This window comes from Schistocerca gregaria, chromosome X (genome assembly GCF_023897955.1).
Source record: "Schistocerca gregaria isolate iqSchGreg1 chromosome X, iqSchGreg1.2, whole genome shotgun sequence".
NCBI lineage: Eukaryota > Metazoa > Arthropoda > Insecta > Orthoptera > Acrididae > Schistocerca > Schistocerca gregaria.
Genome location: NC_064931.1, coordinates 36,682,949 through 36,696,088, shown reverse-complemented (window position 1 = coordinate 36,696,088; position 13,140 = coordinate 36,682,949). Strand labels below are relative to the sequence as shown.

Here is a 13,140-nt window from a genome sequence, read left to right as displayed (position 1 = left end):
AAGACAACAAGGTCATCGGTCATTGGATTAGGGAAGGACGGGGAAGGAAGTCGGCTGTGCCCTTTGAAAGGAAACATCCCGGCATTTGCAAAAGGAAGATAATAGATTGCAATGTACCGTTCATTGTAATTACAGAGAGAGAACACAAGCACAGATATGATCAAAATGAGGAAGGACATTGGACAAGCTTTTCTGAAACGAACAATCCCAGCAAATGATATACTGATTTCAGAGGGGGAGAGGGAGGGACTATGACAACCCTAAATATGGATGGCTCAATGTCAATTTCAATTCTGGTCCTTCTGAATATGAATTCAGTGTGCTAACTATAGTGCTCCCTGGTGCAGGGTGGAGTGTCTACGAGCCAGCACAGTGCAAGCAGGCGACGGAGGCGAGGTGGGAGCCCGAGAGGTTCCAGGGAAAGGCAGCTGCAAATCTAACAAGTTCTTGCATTGAGGCATCTCAGCTGCTCGATAGACTCCACCAGTGGCCAGCTGCCCACTGAATTCCACTGTGCTGGCTTCTCACATTCCACACAACACTGATGCAACTTTTGCCCCGGGCATTTGCAGCATGTTCTCGACGATGCTGTGTGGCCCCGGCTGACACCCAGCCGAGTCACAGTAGGGGATGCCTACCATGTGAAGATGCCTAGTGTGGATGCCTGCTGCAATCTGAGCAGGAGTCAGCCATGCTACTGGAGATGAGCTGGTGTAGCCCACTGCAAATTGGGACTAATTGTGGGGAGGGACTTAGTGTATAGAGCTGTTGTCCATCTGTGGCCTCAAATCAGTGACTTTTTATTGGCAGGTCCACATGGTATCCTCATTTGGCAAAACCCTGTCGCCCCAATTTGGCTGCAAGACTAAGAATAAATCCATCACAAAAATTACTTGTCCTTATTGTCAATAGCAGTGCACCATTCGTGCATATGCAGCACTATCAGTCACGTATCCTAAAATTCCACTGCACTTGTCAGTTTGGACAACTGCCTTGCCCTTTGCTGCATTAGTATATGCAGTACAGCTGAGTTCACTGTTTCAACAAGCTAACCTACCTCAAAACACTGCACTGCCCTTGTTGAATTATTACAGTGACAACATCCCGTGCTCACCTGCTTTCATAGCTGTGGCAATGCACTGCTCAGATTCACTCTAATATGGCCATACATGAGAGTTGAGATAAACATGGGTATTTTTTAAAAAAATCCAACCCAGTGGGTCAAATTTAGCTTTTGTGGGTTTTATTGTTTTTTCTATTTTTCACGTTGGCAATAGTTCAATTAAAATTCCTATTATTAACTTATTCAAAATGAAACCCATTCTTACAATTACTTTATTAGGCCCCTTTTCTTTCCCTGCTAGCACTGCATCCATTGAGAGGATCTTCTCCACCTACTGGCTTGTTTGGTCAAAATTAAGAAATAATTTAGGAGAAAGGACCTGACAAATTAGTGAAGATCTAAAAAATTTCTGCATGCTTCCAAAAGAATGTACTTTACATTCATTATTAAAGTTTTTTTTCTGGGAGTGTAAATGTTATTTATCTGTGTGTATTATATTGCAAGAAAAGTTAAATACAATATTAATTAAAAAATTCTTCTGATTTGCCTTTACTACATATGATGGCTCTTTTGAATTTGAGCAAGGCTAACTAAGCTGCTTGTTGCTATTTGCTTAGAAGTCTTCTTTTTGTTCTTGTTTTCAGGTGTGGAAATTTAAACCTTCATGGCTTGTCCCAGTGCTTCCTTTTCTCTTAATCCTAAATTTACACCTATTCTGCATTCACACTACAAAGTCATACTCTCTCTCTCTCTCTCTCTCTCTCTCTCTCTCTCTCTCTTGCCCTATGGATCTAGTCTACTAAAATCTGGAGTATTGGTGGTTTATGCTGATGACTGGCTCTCCACCTCAAAAGAATAAAAGCTACACACACCAGAGCCAGAGCCACTGTGGCACTTGGTACTGCAGCACTCACAATCATTGTCATATGTTGTCATCCTCCTTTGAAATGCTCTGTGTGTTGCATTAAGTGCTTGGCTGAAATTTCCCCTTCCTGCACAGCAATAAATCATTCCTAGGGAATGGATTAGGTCAGGTTCTAGAGTTTGATTAACAAATTTTACATTCTGCATTGGTAACAACTCTAAAGGCACTTGCGGCAATTACAACTTTGTCCGTGAGATGTTCAATTGCACAATTCTTGTAATTGAGGCTAGTAGATGGAAGGTTCACCCTCTTATGTCGCATGTAGTAACATTTACTAATAATGCACTTACGTTTTTAAAGTTCAATCAGTCTGGCCTCCATGAGCGTCCCCTAACTTCTATGTATTCCAAAGGCTCAATACTTGCTCAAAAATTGTTATTTAATGTGTTTTTCTGTCAATGGGTGACCGACGATATGGTGTGCCTGTGTCTTCTGCACTAAGGAAATTTTATAATCTTCTCACACCATGATGAGTTGCTACGCTATTACAAAAGGTGGCTTGCTAGCCTCAGAGCATACAGTGGAGCTGATCATAAAAGGTTTGGTGGCTAACACTATTTCCGCATGATTGACTGCTTCACAGGTTTTCATCTAGAATGACTGAGCATACTGACATCACACAACCATAGTCAACTTGAGACCAGGCAAAATGCACTATATAAAAAAAAAAAAGAGCTCTTAAGTTCTGCCTACTTCCCATATTCTGTGACCAATATATGTAAAAATACTGAGTGCTTCCAGAGTTCACTCTTTTCGCTTTCTTACATACAGCAGCACAGCTTGCGACAGACTAATTGGAGCTGAAAATCTTGACAATTGATCTGAAGCAGCTAAGACATATGAACTAATATTCTCATTTATTTGCCTTGCACTTGCTGCTGGTATACACTAGACAACAATACTCACAGAAGTTTAAACTTCACACAGTGTCCCAGATGGTTCAGTGGTTACTGCACCTGTCTAGTATGCAGGAGAGCCCAGATTTGAGTCTCAGTCCAGTACACATTTTCGCTCATCGCCACTGATTCCACTTAACGTCCTGCGGCAGCTGACAGCAGTTATCCCCCTTCAATTTACATTTAATTTTTCATAGCCGCAGATTCTGCACAATGGTGTGTTCTTTTGGGCAAACCTTATGCATTCACATATTTTGAGAATTTACACACACACACACACACACACACACACACACACACACACACACAGTGTTTCCTAACAGGAAACATAGGTAAGTGAAAAGAATAATGTAAAATAATAATAATAATAATAATAATAATCATCATAATCATCATCATCATCATCATCATCATCATCATCATCGCCTTGCATCTTTCACATACAATGAAGAGCCAAAGAAACTAGTACACTTGCCTAATATCGTGTGGGGCCTCCCCATTAGCACGCAGAAGCGCCGCAACATGACGTGGCATAGACTCTACTAATGTCTGGAATAGTGGTGGAGGGAATCGACAACATGAATCCTGCAGGGCTGTCCATAAACCATAAAAGTACAAGTGAGTGGAGATCTCTTCAGAACAGCATGTTGCAAGGCATCGCAGATATCCTCAATAATGTTCAAGTCTGGCAAAGTTTGGTGGCCAGTGGAAGTGTATAAACTCAAAAAGAGTGTTCCTGGAGCCACTATGTAGCAATTCTGGATGTGTGGGGTGTCACACTGTCCTGCTGGAATTGCCCAAGTATATCAGAATACACATCACTCCAACTGCACACACTATTACAGAGCCTCCATCAGCTTAAAGTGTCCCCTGCTGACATGCAAGGTCCACGGATTCATGAAGCTGTTTCCATGCACATACACGTCCATCCGCTTGATACAATTTGAAACAAGACTGGTCTGGCCAGGCACCATCTTTCCAGTCATTAACAATCCAATGTCAGTGTTGATGGGCCCAGGCGAGGTGTAAAGCTTTGTGTTGTGCGTTTATCAGGGTAGATGAGTGGGTCTTTGACTCCGAAAGCCCATATTGATGATGTTTCGTTGGGTGGTTCACATGCTGACATTTGTTGATGGCCCAGCATTGAAATCTACAGCAATTTGAGGAAGGGCTGCACTTATGTCATGTTGAATGATTCTCTTCACTCGTTGTCGGTCATGTTCTAGCGGGATCTTTTTCCGGCCACAGCGATGTCGGAGATTTGATGTTTTACCAGATTCCTGGTTTTCTCAGTACACTCATGAAATGGGGCATGGGAAAATCCTCATTTCATCATTACCTTGGAGATGCTGTGTCCCATTGCTCGTGTGCCGACTATAACACCATATTCAAACTCCCTTAAATCTTGATAACCTACCATTGTAGCAGCAGTAACTGATCTAAGAACTGTGTCAGACACTTGTTGTCTTATATAAGCACTGCCAACTGCAGTGCCGTGTTCTGCCTGTTTACATATCTCTGTATTTGAATACGCATGCCCATACAAGTTTCTTAGTGTATCAGTAATCTGCGAACTTGCTGTAGCAAGATGGAAGTAAAATTGAAAACTTGGTTGCTACTTGTAGAAGACAGTGAGCTGTATTTCAAAATTCAGTCTTTAACCAATAATACACACCATCATCACATAGACTCCCATATTGAGGACATAGTATTTGGCATTCCTTGTGTGGGGAAGCAACTGAAAGAGTTGGTAACAAGCATGCCCCTAGGTCTGGATGGAAGTCCAATTTGATTCTACTGAGGGTACTCTATGGTACTGATCGTTTACTTAGCTTGTGTTTATGATAAAGTCCCAAACAACAGGAAAGAAGTGCAGGGTGACTCCTGTATAGAAGGGTAAAAGAATAGATCTTTAAATAACAGACCAATTCCTAAACAGTGGTTTCTTGAACATATTCTCAGTTCAAATATAATAAATTTCCTTGAGATAGAAAAGTTTCTGGCCACACATCAGCAAGATTCAGAAAGCATCGCTGATGTGAAACTCAGCTTGCCCTTTTCTCACATGATATACGTGAATCCTCAATTAACGGCAAAATGTATATTCCATATTCCTATACTTCTGGAAAGCATTTCAAACAGTGTCTCACTGCAGACTGTTAATGAAGATATGAGCATATGTAATAAGTTCCAAGATATGTGGGTGCCTCAAAGACTTCTCAAAGTAATAGAACCCAGTATGGAGTCCTTGATGGCAAGTCTGCTCTTATTCTCTCTATATATGAATAATTTGATGGAAAGTGTGAGCAGCAATCTGCAGTTGTTTGTTGATGACAATGTAGTGTACAGGAAGGTGTCATCAGTGAGTGCCGGAAGGAGGATACAGGATGACTGACTTAATTTCTAGTGACTAAATGAAAAGCAGCTAATTATACAGGTAGAAAAATGTAAGTTAATGTGGATGAGTAGGAAAACAAACCCATAATGTTTAAATACAGCAACAGTAATGTCCTGCTTGACACAACCACACTGATTAAATATCTAGGCATACTGTTTTAAAGTAATATGAAATGGAACGAGCACATAAGGATGCTAGTAGAGAATGTGAACAGTCAACTTCAGTTTACAGGAAGAACTTTTGGAATGTGTGGTTCATCCATAAAGCTGACCAAGTATAGAATACTAGTACAACCCATTCTTGAGTACTGCTCGAGTGTTTGGGATCCCCACCAGGTCGCATAAAAGGAAGCATTGAAGCAATTCACAGGCAGGCTGCTTGGTTTGTTACCAGTAGGTTCGATCAACAAATGATTATTACTAAGGTGCTTGGTGAACTGAAATGGAAATCCCTGGAGGGAAGACCACATTCTTTTTGTGAAATACTATTGAGAAAAGTCAGAGAATCAGCATTTGCTGCTGACTGAAGAATGATTCTACTGCCATCAATGTAGTACATTTTGCTTAAGGACCATGACAATAAGATAAGAGATATTACAGTTCATATGGAGGCACATAGACAGTTGCTTTTTCCCTTGCTCTATTTGCAAGTGGACAGGAAAGGAAATGATTAGTGTTGGTACAAGGTACCTTCTGTCATGCACCATAAGATGGCTTGCCGAGTACGTATGTAGACGTAGAGCTTGAAAATTCACCTGAAAGTATGATGCTATGGTCATAGCCTTGAATCACTGACACAGAAGAGCAATACAGTATAATAAAATTTAAAAAATAAGAAATAGAACATGTGCATTATCACTGGAAGAAACACCTGACTCAGAATTGTTACACAGTGGAAAAGAGAATGGTAAAAGGGATGGTTGGGGGCATGGAAGGGTATGAGGAATTGGGGAAGGGACGGAGAAAGGGTGATGATGTAAAATGGTAGTAACTCTACCAGATGACTCACCTTGTTTATCTCTCTGTAATGAATGCCTGCTTGGCTCAGTGCTTCTTCTATGGGGGCAGTGCACATTTTCACAGCTGCGCTAATCAAATTTTCAAACCGAGCTCTAGTTACATTGTAGCTAAAGTCTGTTCCTTCACACAGAGACTCAATAAAACAATGAGCTGTACTCATTGTGGACAAAATGTGTTTGCACTGCTCGGAAGAGTTGTACAACTTAGCCATAGCACGCCGACTATCATTTGGATCCAACTTCCATTTTCTGCAATAAGAAGAAAGTATTGTGTTTAAATGGCCCACACATATTGAATAATGATATCGCTAGTTAGTCTTCCTTCTTTTATTAAAAAATTGGAAAGCGAACAGTTAAGGTTGTTATATTAGTTTTTCACCACAACAACTGCTCAGTTTTTGATGTGTTCCAATAAGAAACTCTATAGTAGAATTAAGGGAACTGATAATTACATATCAAAAAGATAGATTACTACTCACCACATATGGGAGGTGCTTGGTGGCAAACAGGCACACTGAAAGAAGACTGTGACATTATAAGCTAAAATACTAAATCATTTATCAGATGTAGACAATCTCTCTCTCTCTCTCTCTCTTCCCCCCCCCCCCCCCCCCCCCACCCCCTCCATCTACACACTACGGCCCAATGTCTCCACTGTTTAAAAATACACACATTTAGACTGTATCTCTTAATACATGGTGTTCTGCATTTATTGTAGCACCACAAAAGGCAGAGATGACACAAAAAAAGATGAAATGGCAAACCTTGTTTGTGTGCTGGTTCACAGCCACCGTAAGAGGCTCATACCAATTGGTAAGACACAATGATTTAATAGGATATTTAAGGTACCTAGATTAAAAGGCAGCCAAGTCCATTTCTTTTGAACATGGACTTCCAAGCAGCATTAAAGCTTCCATAAAATGTGTACATGTTGTTAAGTAAAACGCAATAATATCCTTTAAAATCAATGACGAGCCTATTTAAAAATAACGCCAAAATTGCATTTCAATGTAAAACACCCAGCTTCAGAGACGATCACTTAAAAAACTAGCCAACTAACTGTAAAGCTCTTACAAGTCCATTATACAGGAGACCATGTTCATATAAGCAAACACCTGACTGCACATGAGCATGGGAGACAGTGTTGTTCGGAAGTGGATTTTCTTTAGTTTCGAGTCTAAATATCCTGATATCTGTGACCTGATTTTATACAGGTTACAAACAAATAGTCTGTTATGGAATATCATTCATATAAGTGATAAAAACATTCTCTTCCCTGGAATGGGGGGGGGGGGGGGGGGGGGGCGGCATGCGATAGTGTATAGAACACTTGTGAGACCCATTATTGAGTCTGGCACTGAACATAATGTCCTGGCTTTGAAGGTGTCTTTCCTGTGGTGTTACCATACCATTGGCATTTGTAGCACCACATTAGATTGGGTACCTAAAGTTTTACTTTTAGTATAAAAAATAAAACCTTGAGTGCTAGGATAGCCAACTGAATGTTACGTTGAAGGCATCAGTTCTCTACAGTTCACCATTCACTTACATCATCAAATTTCTCTCTTCTGTTATGCTTCCAATTCACCACTACTTTTTTGGTTTAACAGTGTCAATGTCCATGACGTCCCTACAACTTACAAGACCTTATGGTAGTTGGGGGTATCGTGTTTTTCTACTCCACAACAAAGACATTCTGACAAGATTGTGCCTTTCAACGATGATCAAAGTTCAATTTCCTGGTGCAGTTCCAGAGGATTTTGGCGACACCCATACCATGGTGATATTTCTTTCGTCTTAGTTGGGATCCACATGCATTCCCACAAACAGATGGGTTTCTGTACAGTCCACCCAGATAGAGAGCACTGACTGCCTATGTAGGTGTTATAAAACTATGGTGTGGCCGATTCACCTGAGGTTACCACTAACGACCATTTTGCATCAATGGTCATCCATCCCATCAGCGCACACATCTATGAGGTCTTTTCTTCTTCTTCTTCCATTTAGAGAGAGGGAGGACATCATGTTTCAATTGTCATAGCCATGTAGTGTACCAATCAAGTAAACCTGGCACAAATAATGCTGGGCAAGCCAGGAATCAACAGACTGGCCTAGTTGGTTGGTTTAAAAGAGGGAGGAAGGGACCAAACTATGAGGTCGTCGGTCCATTGTTCCGAAGGAAACAATGCCACAAGGGTGAGAGTAAGACAATGAGACAACACCAAAATGAATGAAAGGAAAAACGACAACAACTGAAGGTCAACACACACTTAAATGGACAAAAGGGGACAAGAAAACCACAAAGACGCAAAAAACAGGTAGAAGAGCTTAAATCAAGAAAGCATGTTACCATGGATGGCTGACGATGAGGATAAAAAGGAAAACCCAGCCACTCTGCAACACATTAAAACCCCCACCCTGAAAGCACGAGGATGGAGGACACACAGGGACGAAGGACATGTGCTAAAACTTGGAGCAAATGATAAAACACACCCTCACGAATAAAATGTAAAACTAAAGCTGCTGCTGAGGCATTATTGCCCAACACTGAAGGCAGGGTGCTGGGAAGGTTAAAAGTCCGCTGCAGAGTGGCAGAAAGTGAGCAGTCCAGCAAGATATGGACGAGTGTCATTCGTGAGCCACAGTGACACCGAGGTGGGTCATCACGACAGAGGAGGTAACCATGAGACAGGCACGTACGGCCAATGCGGAGCCGACAGAGAAACACAGAGTCCCTGTGAGAGGCACGCACAGAGGTCTTCCACACATTCACAGTTTCCTTAAGGGCACGCAGCTTGCTGTGCGTACTGAGGTTATGCCATTCTATCACCCAAAGCCACAAAACCTTGCGGCGTAATACTGAACTCGGGTCAGTTTCAGAGAAGCCAATCTCCATAACCGGTTTCTGCATAACCCGTTTAGCCAACCTGTCGGCAAATTCATTGCCCGGGATTCCGACTTTACCTGGGGTCCGGACAAACAACACTGAACGACTGGACCATTCCAGGGCATAGACGAAGTCCTGGATGGTCTCTACCAAAGGATGATGAGGGTAGCACTGGTCAATAGCTTGTAGGCTGCTCAAGGAGTCACTAGACAAGATAAATGACTTACTTGGGTATGAGCAGATGTGCTCAAGACCACGAAATACGGCCTCCAGCTCTGCAGTGAAAACACTGCAGCCATCTCGCAAGGAGTGCTGCTCTATATGTCCTCCATGACCATAGGCAAAGCCAACATGACTGTTAGCCATCGAGCCATCAGTGTAAACCACTTCGTGGCCTCAGTACGTGACGAGAATCGAAGCCGCAGCCTAGATGTACACGACTGAGATGTTCGTGAATGAACCTCAAGTGTGGGTGGTGAAGCAACAACTGCAGTTCGGACATGAACTGCAATTGTAAGCCCTGACCTGGGCCGCCGATGCAGGAGATGAACCGCCACGGGCGGGAAAAGGAGACCGAAATTCAGATGCGCAAGAGAACTACGAACATATGCAACATAACTGAAGAGCAACTGTGAACACCTAACCTGCAATGGAGGGACTCCGGCCTCCACCAGGACACTATTCACCGGACTCGTCCTAAAAGCGTCTGTCACTAGGCAAACGTCACAGTGGTGCACTGGGTCAAGCGAACACAACGCTGAGGGTGAAGCAAAACCATAAACCAGACTCCCATATTCGAGGCGGGATTGAACAAGGGCTCTGTAGAGCTGCAGTAGCTTACAGCGATCTGCACCCCAATTGGTGTTGCTCAGGCAGTGATGGGCATTGAGGTGCTGCCAGCATTTCTACTTAAGGGGACTGAGATGAGAAAGCCAAGTCAATCGGGCATCAAAAACCAGTTCTAAGAATCGATATGTCTCCACTACAATGAGTGGATCGACATTAAAGTAAAGTTCTGGTTCCAGATGAACAATACAACACCAACAGAAGTGCATTATACACGACTTTGCGGCCGAAAACTGGAAACTGTGAGCTAGAGCCCATGAATGTGCCTTGTGGAAGGTGCCCTGTAGGCACCACTCAGCAACACCAATACTGGTGGAGCAGTATGAAATGCAGAAGTCGTCTGCATACAGAGACAGTGGGATGGACGGCCCTACAGCTGCTGCAACACCATTAATGGCTACTTAAAATAAAGATACACTCAATACGGAGCCCTGCGGGACCCCTCTCTCCTGGAAATGGGGCGAACTATGGGAGGCATCAACCTGGACACAGAAAGTATGAAGTGACATGAAATTTTGGATAAAAAAACAGGAGTGAGCCTCTGAGACCACACTCGTCTAATGTGGCAAGGATATGATGTCGCCAGGTGGTGTCATATGCTTTTTGTAAATCAAACAAGACGGCGCCCAGGTGTTGGCATTTGGAAAAGGCTGTTCGGATGGCAGACTCTGGGGACACAAGATTATCAGTGGTAGAGCAACCCTGGAGGAAGGCGCCCTGGCACGGAGTCAGTAGACCACGTGACTCCAGGAGCCAACACAACCACAGACACACCACACACTCCAGGAGCTTACAAAGAACATTGGTGAGGCTGATGTTCTGATAGCTATCCACTTCAAGCAGGTTTAAGCATCGGAATGATGGTGCTCTCCCGCCACTGGGATGGAAAGACGAGACGCACCAGATCCGGTTGAATATGACAAGGAGATGTCACTTGTAGTCAGACGAGAGATGTTTAATCATCTGACCATGGATCTGATCTGGCACAGGAGGTGTGACAGGGTAATGTGCAAGGGCACTGAGGAGCTCCAACTATGTAAATGGGGCGTTATAGTGTTCACTGTGGCATGTAACATTCCGTATTACACTCCTGAACCCACCGATTCCATATTCTGCAAACAGTGATTGGATCTCGACCAACGCGAGCAGCAATGTAGTAATATGATGAACTGCAAGCGCGATAGGCTACAATCTGACCTATATCAAAGTCAGAAACGTGATGGTACGCATTTCTCCTCCTACACGAGGCATCACAACAACGTTTCACCAGGCAACGCTGGTCTACTGGTGTTTGTGTATGAGAAATCGGTTGGAAACTGTGCTCATGTCAGCACGTTGTTGGTGTCACCACTGGCACCAATCTTGTGTGAATGCTCTGAAAAGCTAATTATTTGCATATCATAGCATCTTCTTCCTGTCAGTTAAATTTCGCATCTGTAGCACGTCATCTTCGTAGTGTAGCAATTTTTACGGCCAGTAGTGTAGGTCCTCAGCAGATGCAAGCATCTCCACCTCACCCCCTAGATGCAGACCTTGTAGGTAGCGGTGGTGTGGGTGTGCGTGCCACCACAATTTCCTCGGTCATAGAGGTCTTCTTTTTTGGCTTTTCTCTCTGCTCCTTGGGTTTCTCTGGCTGGGAGGGTTTCACTAATTCCGTCTCCGGGACTGAGGATGATTCTGAAACCCTACAACCAGCTACTTTTGGGCACTTCGGCCACTGGCGGCATCATCTTTCCCACTAGCAGAAAGCCGGGAAGGAAGTGACCCAAGGGATCCCTTCCTGGCGAGAGGAGCCGAAGAAGGCTTACACTTTTCCAGCTGAGAAGTGGGGACTGGTGTTCCCGATGGTTGGTGGGGCAGTGCTCCCGAGGTAGGCGATGCGGGAGCAACAGGAGGGAATTGCCCCCACTATCAAGGGGGCAGGTGTAGCCTTCTGGCTGCAAGAGTCGAGTGGAATTCGTGGAACTGATGGAGCTACAACTGTTCTCATAGCAGCTGCATGTGAGGTGGTCATAGCCACAGGATGCAGGCGCTCATATTTTCTCTTAGCCTCAGTCTACATCAGTCAGTCCAGGGTCTTGTATTCCATAATTTTCCCCTCTTTCTGTAAAATCCTGCAGTCTGGCAAGCAAGGTGAATGATGCTCACCCCAGTTGACACAGATCGGAGGCTGGGCACATGGAGTATTGGGATGTGATGGACGTCCATAATCTCAACATGTGACGTTGGAAGTAGAGCGGGAAGACATATGGCCAAACTTCCAGCACTTCCAGCACTTAAAGCACCCCATCGGGGCAGGGACGTAGGGCTTTACATCACAGCGGTAGACCACCACCTTGACCTTCTCAGGCAATGTATCACCCTCGAAGGCCAAGATGAAGGCACCGGTGACAACCTGATTATCCCTCAGACCCCGTTGGACATGCTGGACGAAATGTACACCTCGCTGCTCTAAATTGGCGCACAGCTCATCGTCAGACAGTAAAAGAAGGTCTCCATGGAATATAGTACCCTGGACCATATTTAAGCTCTTATGTGGCGTGATGGCAACAGAAACATCCCCCAACTTTTTACAAGTGAGTAAAGCCAATGACTGGGCAGAGGATGCCATTTTTATCAAGACTGATCCAGAACGCATTTTGGACAAGCCCTCCACCTCCCTAAACTTGTCCTGTAAATGCTCTACAAAAAACTGTGACTTTATCGAAACAAAGGAGTCCCCATGAGCTCTCGTACATACAAGGTACCGGGGTGAATAAGCTTCGCTGCCATCTTTATCCTGGCGTTCCCCCATGGTGTGGCCTGGGAGGGGAATGATTGAGGGTCAGAGTTTCTTGCATTGTACTGAGACGTGGAACTCTTAGAGACTGCTGGTGGCTGATCACCACCAAGTGATGACGTGGTACGCTTCATCCCTCATCATCTGCCCTGATGCCACCCACTCTGACCAGGGGCCCTCCCCACGGGTGCCACCCAGCCACAGCAAAGGCCACCTGGCACGATGGCCATTGCAGGGAGTCCTGATGCCCCAGAGTGACAGGCATATCCTTGACATATATTGGGAGTTAACAGATCAGGCATCAGCAGAGCCATCCCCGTTTTGTCAG

General features: G+C 44.1%; 1 protein-coding gene across 10 annotated transcripts in view; it reads right to left on the bottom strand.

The window, feature by feature from the left end:
• Nucleotides 1–13,140, bottom strand: part of LOC126298657 (heat shock 70 kDa protein 14-like) — a 193,445-nt gene that overhangs the window by 40,423 nt on the left and 139,882 nt on the right. For all 10 annotated transcript variants that reach the window (XM_049990079.1, XM_049990080.1, XM_049990078.1 and 7 more), the window contains one exon: nt 6,291–6,549. In XM_049990079.1, coding sequence (XP_049846036.1) covers nt 6,291–6,549 — 259 coding nt within the window. The remainder of the gene's footprint in view (nt 1–6,290; nt 6,550–13,140) is intronic.